At 31.7% G+C, this 15,461-nt stretch overlaps 1 protein-coding gene across 2 annotated transcripts in view; it reads left to right on the forward strand.

Annotated features, from left to right (window-relative positions):
- The first annotated feature begins 5,149 nt into the window (after positions 1-5,149).
- The window catches only part of LOC108755207, a 15,233-nt gene continuing 4,921 nt past the window's right edge, over positions 5,150-15,461 (forward strand). For both annotated transcript variants that reach the window (XM_018498094.1, XM_018498095.1), the window contains exons 1-2: positions 5,150-5,490; positions 7,140-7,256. In XM_018498094.1, the coding sequence (XP_018353596.1) occupies positions 5,396-5,490; positions 7,140-7,256 (212 nt within the window). In that variant the 5' untranslated portion in view covers positions 5,150-5,395. The remainder of the gene's footprint in view (positions 5,491-7,139; positions 7,257-15,461) is intronic.

Consider the following 15,461-nt stretch of genomic DNA (forward strand, 5'->3'; position numbering starts at 1 on the left):
GAGCGCTTAATGAATATTAATTTGTACGTCGCTGCCACTGCTGGTATTATGCGATTTAAACGCGATAGATTGATAAGTGCAAGCGTTTTTATTAAGGCTTGACAATTGACCTACCAACCCACCGACTGATAAATTCGGAAAGCAAAATTAATTGGGCGTTCTACAATCGTCAAAACAGCGGGTTAGCAATCTCTGGGTATGCTGTGTCTCATCGCAAAAACAGTACGGAATTCCAAATACATCTGTAGTATCTGTACGAAATATACGACTTTCCGTACGAGATAACTTAATAATGTATTTACAATCCAATCGGTACAATACAAATTATATCCAATACGTATACAAATTAAATCCACAAATTACGCACTTTGCTTCAAATAATTCCTGGTAAAAAACATTCTGTATACAGACTGTTTTTTATAGTTGATATCTTTGCGAGAATAAAGATATTAATAGTATCAAACGAATGGTAATCTTAATTCTCTCATATAAATAATGTAATTATAATAAATTTGGTTATTGGGAATTTAAATATAAAAAACATAACTTAATAATATTGAAATTTATCGCGCACATATATAGTACAGCGTTAATTCCCAATAGCCAAATTTATTATAATTACATTTTTTAATAGTATTAATTAATATCTTTAAATAAGAATAAAGATATTAATTTTAATTGGAAGAAAAAAGAAATGTGCAAATATAAATAATGCGTAACTATATAATATTTTAAATAAAGAAAATAGAAGCTGTAGGATGTATGTAACTTGTCTAAAAAAAATCTATATATAAGCAAATATATACCTATATAAATATATGTAAAATATCTCTATATTACATTTTTTTATATATAATCTTCTCTTTATATATATATATATATATATATATATACAGAAAAAAATATTAGAAAAATAATATTTGCATTATTTTTTTTTAAGCTAAACTAAAATTTCTTCCACGGTCTTTTGAGCTACAACATTGTGCAATTTATTTTTAAATTGCGTTGAATTATTTTTGTACATAATATCTTGCGTAATTCACGATCAAGTGTAATATTTTTTAAGTAGACAGAACGATAATGAAAATGTATAGGTAATACATTTTAGCGCAGTAGGTTGAAAATAGATTGATAGTCATCGAGAATATCCAAAGTCGATAAACGCGCGTCTGCAAATAGATTCCAAGAGATTACGAATGAGCCTGTCATAAACTTGTCGTCATATTTCCTAGTATTGAAGAGGTATTTTCCCCCGAATATAGTTTATCTTTACGTCATCAAGAATGTTTGAAGCAAGTTAATGCAAGAAACCGTTTGATTTATTATCTAACAGTATCCTCGAAGTTATGAACGTAGAATTTCCTCAGAAAAGTAAATTGTGCGTTCTGTCAACTGGACTTTAAACGTAAAGAGTGCTACGAAATTTATCAGGTAATAGCAACATTTGAATTAGTATTCATCATATTCATAATGGATTAAGTATCCACTGTTTTGTGAATATTAATTTATATATAAACAATTAATTTAATTAGAATTATAAATCATAAAATTATTTATTTATGATTAAATAATTTACGAATTATTAATATTTTTATTTATGAAATTACCTCTCCCCCTTCCTCCGAATTTCATTTTCCGTTCTATTCTTTATGTATTGTTGAGACAAACAGACTTTTTACGTAGTTGAAAAATTTAATTATTATTACAAACGTTTTTATTTTATTAAATTATTGTATTTATAATATATTTGGTATTTGAAAAAAAAACAAATTTTTGAACGATATTTCGATTCGTGACATTTTGTTCAATATTTTAGTGGTTATTGCAAAATTGCAATAAATTTAAATAAATATATCTACATTTAAAAGAACGATTTTTTTCTAACCAATATTCGTTATCGTTAAATATTATTTTTACAAACTATTGCATTCTGCAATATTCGTATTTTTTTAGATAAGTTGAGTTTTTTTAAATAAGTTGAGTATGCAAGTAACATGCTAAAATGAATTAATAAAAAATTTAACAAAAGCATTCCTATATTAATTCTATATACATTTCTTTATATAATCTTTCCGAGCGAGGGAAGTCTTTATACATCGCATATAAGGAAAATTAACAACAATTCGAGGGCGATAAAGCGGAAGACAAAACGTGGACAATTTCGAAAACAATGCCCTGGGAACAATGATATATACATACATGTAATAATACATTCGCGTTAAATCATTTGTCATCCGTTATATCTTAATTAAAATTCTAAATCGAACAACGAAGAGAAAAAGCGTAATAAATGATAATAACGTGAAAGTCGGATAAAAGAACTAATATCGATCTTTTAATCGTATATTTGTCTTTTTTTTTCTTTGTCATTGAAAACATTGTCAATTTCGCGCACGATTACTTCTATTTTGTCCGATAGCATCGCTTTTATTAATTTTCCATTATTCATCCTTTTGTGCGTTGTGAAGAAAATATTGCATTATTGAGACGAATAGAGACTATAGAAAGATCTTACCTCTCATATGAAGTTAGAACGGATCTTGAAAGTAAGAACCTTTGTTCTCCTCTGTTCAGCGACGTGGGTGTACGGGACGACATTATTCAGAATTGTGTAATTTGTATATTACACAAAGAAAGTAATTAAAGTTTTTAAGTACACACCATCATAATTAGTTTCAAAGTACTTGAGGTATTGCTACGAGTTAGGTAATTACGAGTCTGGCAATTTTTACAAACGCAAAGAGACACGAAGATTAATACAAACCACTCAAACCAGAAAAGTTATTCTAGAACGAGACAGCTTAGATTAGAAGCGTAACGTCCCAGTGATTGCACTGTTAAATTCATAATATCAAAAATTATACTCAATTTATAGTTATTTTCAATCATTCGTGTAGATTGTTATTGTTTTTATATTCAATATGTCGTTAATTTAATTAAAACAATGGAGTTAAATTATTTAACTGAAGAAACGTATTAATTTGACTCAAATTTAGTTTATTATTTATTAAATTAATATGAACGTCATTTATTTTGAAAGGATTTGAAGCAATTCACGACCACAGAAATGAATTGATGTAGTTTTTTTAACCACGTGTTGTGCATTAAAATAATACACTTTGATATACTTGGAAATAAAAATAACAAAATGTTATTTATGTTACGGATTTAATTTGATATTGATTTGATTTGATCCTTTAATATCTAATAATGTGGCCATTCATTAGTTTAATTTTAATTATCAATTTTTCAATATTAAAAAAACGCGAGTCACTTATCGTTAATTTTACCATCCAGTAAGGGAAGAGCACGATAAGATGCAACTTTGTGACATATGTTGCGCGATATATTGAAATTCTAAATGGGCATACCAAGTTTCTGCTTTACTATGATCTCATTGATTATTTTAAATTCCTTTTATGCGTATTCCTTAAAATTTGTATGAAGAGAGAATAAATGCGTTAAACTTTAGTTAGAGCATGTTCAAATTCTCACCCAAATACTTCCCTTCAGATATCATCCAAGGATATCATGTTATCCTTATTTAACATTCGATGAGTAACAAGAATAATATGACACTTAGGTGGCATTCAGGTAGGAATCTAACCACCTACATCTACTTTTAAATACATTAAATCGTTGCTGTATATATTTTTGGATGCATTAAACGTTTATTGCATGTAATTGTTGGGTAATTGCATTGATAAGTATATTTATTTTTCGCAGATAATTTTTGAATAAGATTTTTATAGAGTTTTCAAGATCTTTTTTTATAGTGATATACTTGGCTAATTGTATTGATCTCATACTTATTTTTGAACAGTTAATATTTAAATAAATATAAGTTCTTTTTTTAATTTCTATTACATATTTTTGAATGAATTTATATACTTGGAGTATCTTTTTTACCTTTGTAACGTCTTTTTTTAGGATTTTTGCTCTTTTTACAGAATTTAGAGAATATTGCTTCCTGTTTTGGTTTTCAACTTTTATTACACAAAATATAAATAATAAGGAGCATGCAGCCACAACACAAAATGTATTTAGCGAAAGTGAGGAATATTAAAAAAAGTTATTTCAGTAATAAGTAGACGTTTCGATCAAGTCTTGACCATTATGAGTACAGTAAGATATACGAGTAAACGATGTTAAAAACATTAAAAAGAATATTAACAATTATTCGCAAGTTCAGAATTGACGATGATAAATTTACATTCTCTTATGAAACGAATTGACAATATTGTAAATCCAGAATTGAAGATGACAAAATTACATTCGCTTATGAAATGAAATTTTAATGCGATATAAATTCCTTGTTACTTTATGAGACTTTGAGTGAAAAATATAGAATTTCCAGATTCTAGTTAGATTTAAGAAAAAAAAGAACAAATTTTTTTATATACTACTTTTTGATGCATTCTTGACAATAAAAATCGATTTGGATTTATAGTCGAATTATAACTTACCACGTTATTGTATGATACAAGTCCTCGCAAGTATAATTCAGAGTTTTTAATGTAAATTAAACAAGTCTTGAAAAACTTTTTTCTCTGAGAACTATTCTTGACAAAATGTGATGGCCGCATTTTGCGACAGTCTTTATACGTTATGTGAGGAAAGGAGAGGGAAAAAAGTAGAGAGAAATAATTTATTGGTGAGTAGAGTTTTATTACACATACTTTTGAATACGTACAACTCATTATTTTTCACAGACATATTTTATTTTATTTACTTTACAAAGAATATGCATTTTTAATGCAGTTTTAGTATTTTGAAGCTAATTGAATTTTTCCATATTGAAATAATTTATTAGTACCTCTTGTATACATACTTGTCTACATCTTAGTACGTTTAGTCATTTTCAATATTGAAATCACCGCTACTGCGTTGCTTAATATGACGTCGCAACAAAAAGAAAAAAAGAATTGTACGCTTTGGCTAGGTAGGGAAAAAAAGTAGATTCGGAATTTAGAAAAAGGAACCGCGAGTAGATATATTGCGTAAAAAGCGAGGGTGAATCCGTACCGATGAAGTGAAGGTGGGAGACGATCTTGTCGTTAACGACGACAGCGTGGGGATAGAGAGGGCGGTAACGCGGGTATATATTCTCGATGCAGTCGAGACTAGCTACAGTTCATTAGGAGGCAAAATCGGCGCAAGAGGAAAGAGCGAGTATACGCGACACGCGATTGTATCGAGTTGGAAGTCTGTATCAGTGATAGAAAAGGCAGAAAGAAATAATCCTCTCGGTAAACGTGCGAGATATAGAGAGGGAAGAGGCAACAAGTGTGTGACAATCGGTGTCAGAACTAAATTACTCGTGGTATAAACGTAGGCGATTATCTTTAATTAGCTTTCACTCGTTTCACATTAATTAATTGTGGTGCGCGTGAAGATGAATCTATCAGTCAGCACGCCGATTGTATGCGTTCTGCTCGTGACTCTGCTGTCGGAGACGGCGCACGCCAGGCCGCCACAGTGGCTTCTGAGGTAGAACAATTTTACTAAAGTATCTAAAAACTTGGTTATATATTTTCAGATAGATCTGAAAATAATTTTGTTGGACTGTCAAAGTAATTATATAGGATGCACAACTTGGTTCCTGAAATATCAAATCTTTTTGCAGCATTACTCACTATACTTTTGTTCTATATATAATTATTTTGGTAATTCAACATAATTATTTTCAAATCTGTATCAATTAAATTTCTAGATTTTCTTTTTTAGACTTCAGCAAAATCTCTTTTTTATGTAGTAATGACAACTATAAAAATGGCAACTATATAAGTTTTATATTTAAAATTAAGTGATTGTGCGCGTTTATGAATACATCTGAAAAAATGAATGATACATGCAATTCTTATCCAGCAACTTCCAGTAATAATTACATAGTATAATTGAAAAATAATAAAAATAAATTAATGTACACATAAAACTTGTATAGTTGTTACCTTTATAGTTTTTCTCTAAATACAATTAATACTTACTATTTTTTTACCTTTTCCATTATATCGTCTTTCCAATGTCTTCTCTAATATTAAGTTCATTTAATCTTGGTCTTTATTGCACAATATGTTTATCTTAAACCTTCTTCTAAAGTACAAACGGATGAAAATCAAATTAGATCGAAATTCTAAGGCAGATCGCGCATTCAACTATCAAACGATAAGTATAAGATCGTGTCGTTTGGAATGTCGTGAGGCAATTCGTGAAATTATTGCGATATCCTGATTTCTTCACGATCAATGAATTTCAAATTCAACGTCGATTTAGTTTTTACGTCGTCAATCATTCTTGTTCGATTGATATTACTTCGTTTCTAGCGTAAAATTGGATTTATTTGAAATAATACGATCTCATTTCATTTCGTTATCACGTAATAGCGATTGGCTGTGCGAATAATTTCGCATAGATATATATATATATATATAGCAATACGGAAAATAATGTTGAGTGTAATAGATTGAGATCCCAACAATTTTAATTTCTGTCCACGAAGACAAAGTGACTGACTTCTTTTCTGAAATCTCCGAATACGATGATAATATGTTTGTTAAACATATAGTCGAGACTTTGTCGCGCGCTCTATCTAATCTGTGCGTCGCACAGTGGACCAGAATCGATTCTAGTCTGCCAAAAGTAAAAAAATTAAGTGATGGCATTTTTGTTGTAAACGTTTAAATTAGCTTATATAGCTATAAATTCTCTTATAGTCATAGTGAATATTTGAATAATTATTTCAATTAATTCCTAATTATTTCAATTACTTTTAAAGATTAAAAAAAAAGTTTATACTATATATTTATATTATATTTTCATTTATATTAGAAGCTAATTTAATCATATACAACAAAAAATACAATAATTTGTTTTTTTACTTTTGGCCGACTAGAATCGATTCTGATCCATTGTGCATCGCATACACTTAAAAGATTAGCGCGCACATTAACGGATACATTTTTCTGTCTTCAATGTGTCAAAATTAAAATTATCTTGAGTATAATCGATTGTTGACGGTCACACGCGAATTGGGATTTTCATGAAAAATAATCCCCAAAGAAAGTAGTGATTTCATGTATATTGACATTTTTCAAACGATTCTTATTAGAATATTTTATAAAATTTTCAATTTATTGCAGTCGGCAGAAACGCCTTTCTGATCAAAGACTCGCCGAACTCGAGACACTTATAGCGCTGCAAAATGTGAAGGGCGTCGTGGTTCCCGTAGGATTCGGAAAAGTGAACCCAGCTGTCTTGTAAGTTTATTTTCTAATTTGTTTCGAGCTGCAATAATCAATTTTCTATTTATATATCGTTCGTTTTATTAATTTTTTTACAATAGTATATTCCTAAGTGCATTCGCTTACATGCAGAACTTTCTCTTAAACACATTTAATGCGGTAAAAAAAATGCTACCAATAACATTCTAACATTAAAATCATCCATTTGAAATTCGCCAAATAATTAATAATTGTGATTATCATTTAATCTCGTTTGCGTAACACAGACGAGATTAAATGATAATCGCTAGGAAGTTAATCATACGATAGGAAGTTATGATAAGAATTATGTCATTATTTTAGATATGTTCTTAAACGTGATCACTTATATGCAGAACATTTATTCACACTTATTTTACGAAAGCAAAAAAAAACACTGTTGATAGTAAAATTAAAATTGTCTATACTCAATGTCTAAAAAATCTAATTGACATATTATGACAAAATATAAGCGACTTATTTATAATTACATATTTTTATTAGTTGACATCTTTTAATAGAAATAAATTTAATTTTATTTAAAATTTAAATTTCACATTGTGAAGGATATCGAAAATGAACTAATAGAAAAGTTAAAATGTTTATATATTCTTGTGTTATTATATTCATACGAGACAAATTTATAAAAAATTGTTTTTGCAAAGAACATTGTCTTTTCTTAGTAATACTGATTTATTCACAAACTTTGTCATTGTACAAAATTGTCTGTTTATTGAAATTCACGAACTTCTATTTTTGCGCCATCATAATACAAACGAGATTAATTATTAGTAATGGAAAAATTATAATTTCCTTGTGACTCTCGAAATAAAGTAATGAAATTAAGGCAAATAAGAGTGTAACACAGTTGTTGGAGCATGATTAAATAATACTGTTGTTTCCTGCAGTATTTACTTGAATATATATTTCAATACAAATGTTTCGACTCTTTTTGAGTTATCAGCGATACACAGTTCTTCAAATCTGTGACACTTCCCTCATACATCATAGATTAATTATAATTAATAATTGTATGATTAGTTATGTCTCACGACAAAAATTATATTAATTTTATTAATTTTTCACGTATATTTTTAACATAAACGCAAATGCTTACACGTGAAACTTTTCCTTAAAGGAATACTGGAATTAAAAAAACATACGAAATACGATGAAGCGCGCATTTCGTACGTTTTCATTAATTTCGTTTTTCTTCTACAGAATAAAAAATCCTTCTCTAGAATAAAAGAAGAAAAACACAAATAGCTGTGGAGAAACTACAAATTGAGAATTAAAAAAAAATTGCAAATTATAGTTTTCTATTATCACGTAGGTCACTTATTCCTTACATGCATATAAATGAATTCAAGTGTATATATATTCGTATATATATTCAAACAAAGGTATATATACTTTCCCACATTTGAATAATGTATAAGAATATAATGAGACCTTCAAATTATTTTTTAAGCTTATAAGAGAAATGAATTGAAAAGTTGATGTGAGTGTATATAACCTACACTCATGCAATGTATAGGACATAGCCGGATCAAGAATAACGTAATAATAACGTTTTTTACTTAATGTGCCATTAAAGATTTCATCTACCGCAGTTGCACTTGTTGCTTCTTAAATTCTTCAAATCTTTAAGTAACTTATATACGGTATGGCAGCTAAAGGACTGTATAAAATACAGAAATAAAACAAGAAGTGAAAAAGCAAATGATAAGAGAAAAGGCGCTTCTAACTCTCATATTAAAAAATTAATGCAAAACAAATAACGCTTTGAATATTCAATATTTTCATTTCCCCAGCATATGAGAGACAACTTGGGAGCATTCTTAAGACGTTCAAAGGATATCCTTTGAACATCTTTAAAATTTCTTAAAGGTCTGTGTTGTATAAATTCTTAAAAAAGTAATCTTCAATATTCTTGGGTATTCTTAGAGAAATATTTTAAGCTCTGTAGAAAATAACGGTACAACAGTACGACAATAAACTTTTTTAATTGGTAATTAAATTAGTAATAGTGTCCCATTCATATCTCGCGACATTGATACGCGTGCTATAGATTTCAGCAGGAAAAATTGAAAAAAGAGACAACGAAGCACTTTGACAAATACGCTTACAAATTGTAATGCAACGACGTCTGCTGAATAACATAATTGCATCGAGAGACGACTAGTAAAAGAGAAAAGAGAAAAAGAATAAGGAAAAGATGTGATCGTGACGAATGAAGATGAGAAGAACGCAACGGTGGTAAATGGAATCTCTAACTAGGTTACTTCTCTTTCAATGCTTCGTGAATAAATTCCTATCCGGATGCTGTTCCCACTCGCGTCGTTTCTGTGAAAAGGGACCTTGTGGAACTATGATATATCGCACTGTTCTCTCTGCGTTGTAATTGCGCGTGAATTAATTGACGATATTTACGATGTCAATGATATTCAACGTCGTATATGTAATTAACAAGGAACATGAATATTGTCGAGCGATCGTATCACCGTGTACTGACACTGCTCGTCGATTGACAAACCGGTACTCGAAACTTGACTTTTCGATCTCATGCCTTCGAGTATTGCGTGATTATACAGCTGAAATATTGGAATGTACCAAATAATGTACTACTGTGATCAAAAAGTAAGGTGAATTTTGTTATAAAATAAAAAATCTTTATTTATTCATCCAAATCAATTTGATCCCCTTCAAAGTAATCCCTCTCCGATACAATGCACTTATGCCAACGTTTTTTCCATGCCTCGAAGCATGCCAAAAAGTCGTTTCCCGGTATAGCCTTCAAAGCGCGCAGCGATTCACGTTGAATCTCTTCAATAGATTCAAAGCGGTGTCCCCGGAGCGGTTTTTTGAGTTTGGAAAATAGCCAAAAGTCACACGGAGCTAAGTTAGGTGAATAAGGCGGTTGCGGAACGATATGAGTGGAATTTTTGGCGAAAAACTCACGAAGAATCAATGCCGTGTGAGACGGCGCATTATCGTGATGCAAAAACCAGGAATTGTCTTTCCATAAATCCGGCCTCTTCTTGCGAATAGCTTCACGCAAACGACGCATAACACTCAAATAATATTTCTTGTTGACAGTTTGGCCCGGCGGAAGGAACTCATAATGCACAACACCACGATAGTCGAAGAAAACTGTCAGCATAACCTTGATTTTTGAGCGACTTTGGCGCGATTGTTTTGGTCTTGCCTCGCCTTTAGCACGATATTCACTCGATTGGTCGGTTGTTTCCGGATCATAAGCATAGATCCAAGTCTCATCTCCCGTAATAATGCGTTCGTAGACGTCCTGATAGTCACAAATCATCTCTTTACAAACTTTAACGCGACGCTCTTTTTCGAAGAAATTGAGTGTTTTTGGCACCAAACGAGATTTTACTTTTCTAAGGCCCAAGTGATCCTTCAAAATTGTTTGAACTGAACCAAATGAAATGCCAACCATATCGACAAGGTCTCTAATTGTCAATCGACGATTTTCGAGCACCAATTCCTTGATTTTCTTCACGTGTTGCTCATCAATTGACGTTGATAGTCGTCTGGGGCGTTCCAAGTCATCCAAGTACGTTCTCTGCCTTCTTTAAAGTCTTTGTACCACTTATAAACATTTTTCTGCGACATAGTCGATTCTCCGAAGGCCCTCTGCAACATTCTGAACGTTTCCGCAGCCAAAATTTCATTCCGCAAACAAAATTTAATGGCACTTCTTTGCTCAGCAAAATCAGACATTGTAAAAATCGCCAAAATCACTTTTAGTCGTTTAGAAAACACAAGCGTAACTATATGACTAATGATGACATTGACATGAAATTTGCCACAGATGTGTAACAGTAGTACCAACATAAAAATAAAAAAGTTTGCACGAATCGATTAGCGCGGGAAGTTTAAATTAAAAATTCACCTTACTTTTTGATCACAGTAGTATACGAACTATGACCGTACTCGCAAACACGTATAACTTCGTCGCATTTTCGTATGGTATTTCCACTTGGCAACCCCCACAATCTTACCTCGATTCTCAATAGGTTAACATTTATCCCAGATTATCGTAACATTCCTCTGAATTCTAGTTAGGCGCCAGGCACGAGAGAATGTGCCCCACTCTTCAATACTTTAATTCAAACAGTTCTCGACTACTTTTTATTGGAATGCACGAAATTCGATCGCTTAGTCACTTAGAATTGGTAGAGGAGGCGGTTCTCTCGAAGCGGAAATAAGTCGAAGGGCGAACGAAAAAAAAATATAAGACTCATACATGAATTAATAATAAAGAGAAATAACAACGTATACTTGCCACTTCAGTAGTGCCTTAAGGAATACAGATCAGTCGTGGACTACGCAACGGACACGGCAGTCGTCTCACATATTTTCGAATATCCAGAACTGGCAAAATTTTGCCTAATCCAATTATAATAAAATTGGTTTTAAATTTTAACTAAAGTGAAAAATCTATATTGAAATCCATAAACGGATTTTACTATTAGTTTACTATTTACTATTATTAAAGCTTATAAAACATGTAAATAAAAGTAATATGATTGTAAATTATAAAACAAAAGTTATTTATTCATATTATTTATGTTTAATACTTTTCTGTATAAGGACGGCATTTTTGATGTTACATATTATATATTATATAATATATAAAATAATATTATAATATATTAGAATATATAAAATATATAAAATAAAAATATTTTGAAAAATATTTGTGTGAAAATTTAAGAATGTTTATTTATTTACATATCTATAAATCTTAACGAGCTTATCAACTTTTTCTGGAGCCAATGAATTTCTGAACTTATTGTAAACATGACCAAATATAGAGAAAATTCTCTCTATACTTGCTGATGTAGAGCTAAAGAGATTTGTCATAAAAATGTCAACTTTTTTAGGACCATTATCATTAAATGTAGAAACAAAGAAGGGATAATGAAAGTAGTAGTGAAGTAATGAATACCGCGTTTATTCGCGGTACTTCGTGCGAGAATAAAAATCGTTTATTACCAATTCGAATGAATTAATTACGCATAGACGTTTCGACTTGCCTTCAAGCCATTATCAGTATGTCTAAACATTTATTGCAATTCTTTATCTCCTTCACGGCGAGACGGAAGTGTGACGACTCATTCTCCTTATTCTATTGACACAAAGTTGGCAAGTCCATTATATTCATTCGAATTGGTAATAAACGATTTTTATTCTCGCACGAAGTACCGCGATAAACTCTCATTAGCTCTTCTTTTTACATTTGACATTCTCGAGAGTTGTTACTTGTTTTATTTGTGTTACTTGTTTTATTTCCATTATCATTATTTATTTTATTGCATTTATTAGCTAAAATATCCACCCGTTTCGCTAGACTGCAGAGCCATATTTAAATTTTTTTCTGCCAAATTTTTTGATTTCGTGCAAAAACGCTTCGAATGAGCATAATTTCATCGAAATTGAAGGTGAGGGGTGCCTTCTGGAAAATTATTATGGTTTTAACCAGAGAAAAACTGGATAAAACCTGTTATATAACCAGTAAGTTGGGTTTAATGTGAAAAATCCAGATTTTTGTCAGTCCTGACGAATACTACTCTACACGCGTTAACAAAACGAATGTTCGGATTTCGGTGTAATATGAGCTCGCAAGGCTGGAACAATCTGATCTTTCGACGTAGAGGTACAATTAACGCTAAAATAGATTTCAATTCGCCGATCGAACTTAACACTGAAGCTCGCCGGAATACACCGGCAAAATCGCATACAGATGATATTCGGATTCTAATGCGGAATTATTCGGTGGCAACTAATTGTTTCGACAATGCAAAATCCATGAAAATTATAGCTTAAAGTGCATCTTAAGATGATGGATGAATAAACAATTACACGCAAAAAAAACGACATACGATGATTTGGCTGTGGCGAGAGAAGGACAAGCATAATGCGAAAGTACCCTACAATACTTGTGGCGATCTTATAGTAAAAGTCCGCTACGACCACGACCACAATATTTGTCGTTCCACTAGCTTGCGGGCTTTGCGGGTGAAATCTTAAGTAGAACGAATTTTGTGTGTGAAGAATAGTCTCTGTAACATGGATGCTATTAAGGTGATTGTACTACGCTGTAGAAAATATAAATCTGAAAACTCATCGAGTTCTGATGGTGACTGAGAAGTAGTGTTTATCTCTTTCCGGATCATACAAATAATAAATACTTTTTCATGTTAAAAATTTTGCAATACCGGAAACAAAACAAAATGTCTGCGCAAAGGGATAGCAGACGATTAGAGTTAATATAAAGAGATTGGCGTCAATGCATGCGCCTAATGTTGATTGACTTCACCATTAAGTGTCCTTACTGTTAGTTGGAAAAAAGACAACATTAAAGAAAGAAGAGGTTAAAAGGAAAATCATAGATAGAACATAAAATGGCGACTTCCGGCTAATTGGAGCTCACTCACTTTATATCCACTCTACAAACAACGAAACGACCACGCCGACCCACGTAAGAACCATAAAACGATCATGATTAATGACGGTTATTTATGACGTTTTGATCGCGATCACAACGATCACCGTCGTTATGTGGAACGAATTTGCAGGCACTGCGAGCGTTGCGGATGTTAAATGGAACGTGCCTCAAACGGCACGCGGCATCCAAATTACTCGCTACTCACGTTAGCTTCAAATTCAACACGTGCAATTCGCCCAATCTCGCAATGGAATCGGCGGCCTTACAATATTTCAATGCTTGTCTCACCGGTACATTCTCCTTTTCTGTTCCTCCGTAGCCATCACTCTCTCGATAATGCACAGGATCCTACCTCCTCTCTTATCGAGATCCTTTCGTACCACAACGCAAGTGATTTCCGTATTCTCGGCAGTTCTTTAAACGCGAAGTTCTTCAGGATCGGGGTCGTCCCGGCGCCTGATTGGCCGATAACCGACTCGCGCGATCCTACGAATCACGTGAGCCACGTAACTTCGCGTGACCCGGCGCGGAATCTGAATTTCCATCCATTTCAGGGCAGCCTTTTGTCAATAAAATCTTATTTCTCTCCAGTTTAATATTCTCTCCAGAATAGATCCTAGATTCGTTATTGAAATTAAATGACACCGGAACCATTCGGATCATATTGATTTGCGGATTGACCATATTGAGCGATGTCCTTTGAATTGTATCATGCATATTGTATGTAAGATGCGTTCTGTAAATTCTGACATTAGATTATAGTCGTCCACGCGCTTTTTATTTTTTTATTGGAACAAGTATATTAATTTATCCATGGCTGAAGAGGGCTAAGTAAAGTTCGAAATTAAAATATCATATTTTATTTAGATATTATGTGAAATAATAAACTGAATTGTATTATTATCTGTCTAAGTCCTTGGCTCGTTTTTTAAATTGTTAACCTTGACTAGATTACTTATATTGCTTTCCACATATACGAACGAATATTTGTTTTTAAATACTATTGAATAGATCCTATTTTACGCTGTAAGTCTTGATGGAACCTTAAGTCACCGTGGTTTGTCTGGCTGACTATTGTCTGTTTCCACCAATGTAGATTAATTTCAATTTACTCTTCATCTTTTTTTAATTCTAAAGATTAGAAAAAGACAAAGAATAAGTTGAACCGAGATTAAAGTTAATCTACATTGATAAAAATGGGCATATTTCAGCTGTTCCACTGTGCTTTCGTGTAATTCTTTCTGAACGAGCTTGCTTCTCGCGCTGCTTTTCCATGTAAGAGACTTTCGCTCTAAAGCTCCGGTATCCGTTAAATTTTCTCTGTAAGAATAGAGTCGGCACTAAAAGAGTGCAAACAGCGAACGTAAATAGGAAAGATACAATTTACACTTTCCACTTTAATACAATTTCTTGAATTAAATCGTTTAACTTTATTGTTTTAGTTAAATTAGCGATATATTGAGTAAAAGCAGGAGCGATGTATATAGAAATAATTAAAGCCTTGTGTCCATGCTCGGAGAAAGAATTGACCAATTGTATTAGTCATATGATCGAATTATTCAAGTGTGATTTGTTAATTGTCTATCTGTGGGAGATCTCGAAGCGATTTTTAACATCCTGTAGACTACATAAGTCTTAAGAATAATAAATTAAGTAAAAGATGCTATGAATTTAATAGTATACTTATAGCTATTGTATTTCAATAAATAATATATGTTATATATATA

Source organism: Trachymyrmex septentrionalis, unplaced genomic scaffold, assembly GCF_001594115.1.
Source record: "Trachymyrmex septentrionalis isolate Tsep2-gDNA-1 unplaced genomic scaffold, Tsep1.0 scaffold86, whole genome shotgun sequence".
In the NCBI taxonomy this organism is placed as follows: Eukaryota; Metazoa; Arthropoda; class Insecta; order Hymenoptera; family Formicidae; genus Trachymyrmex; species Trachymyrmex septentrionalis.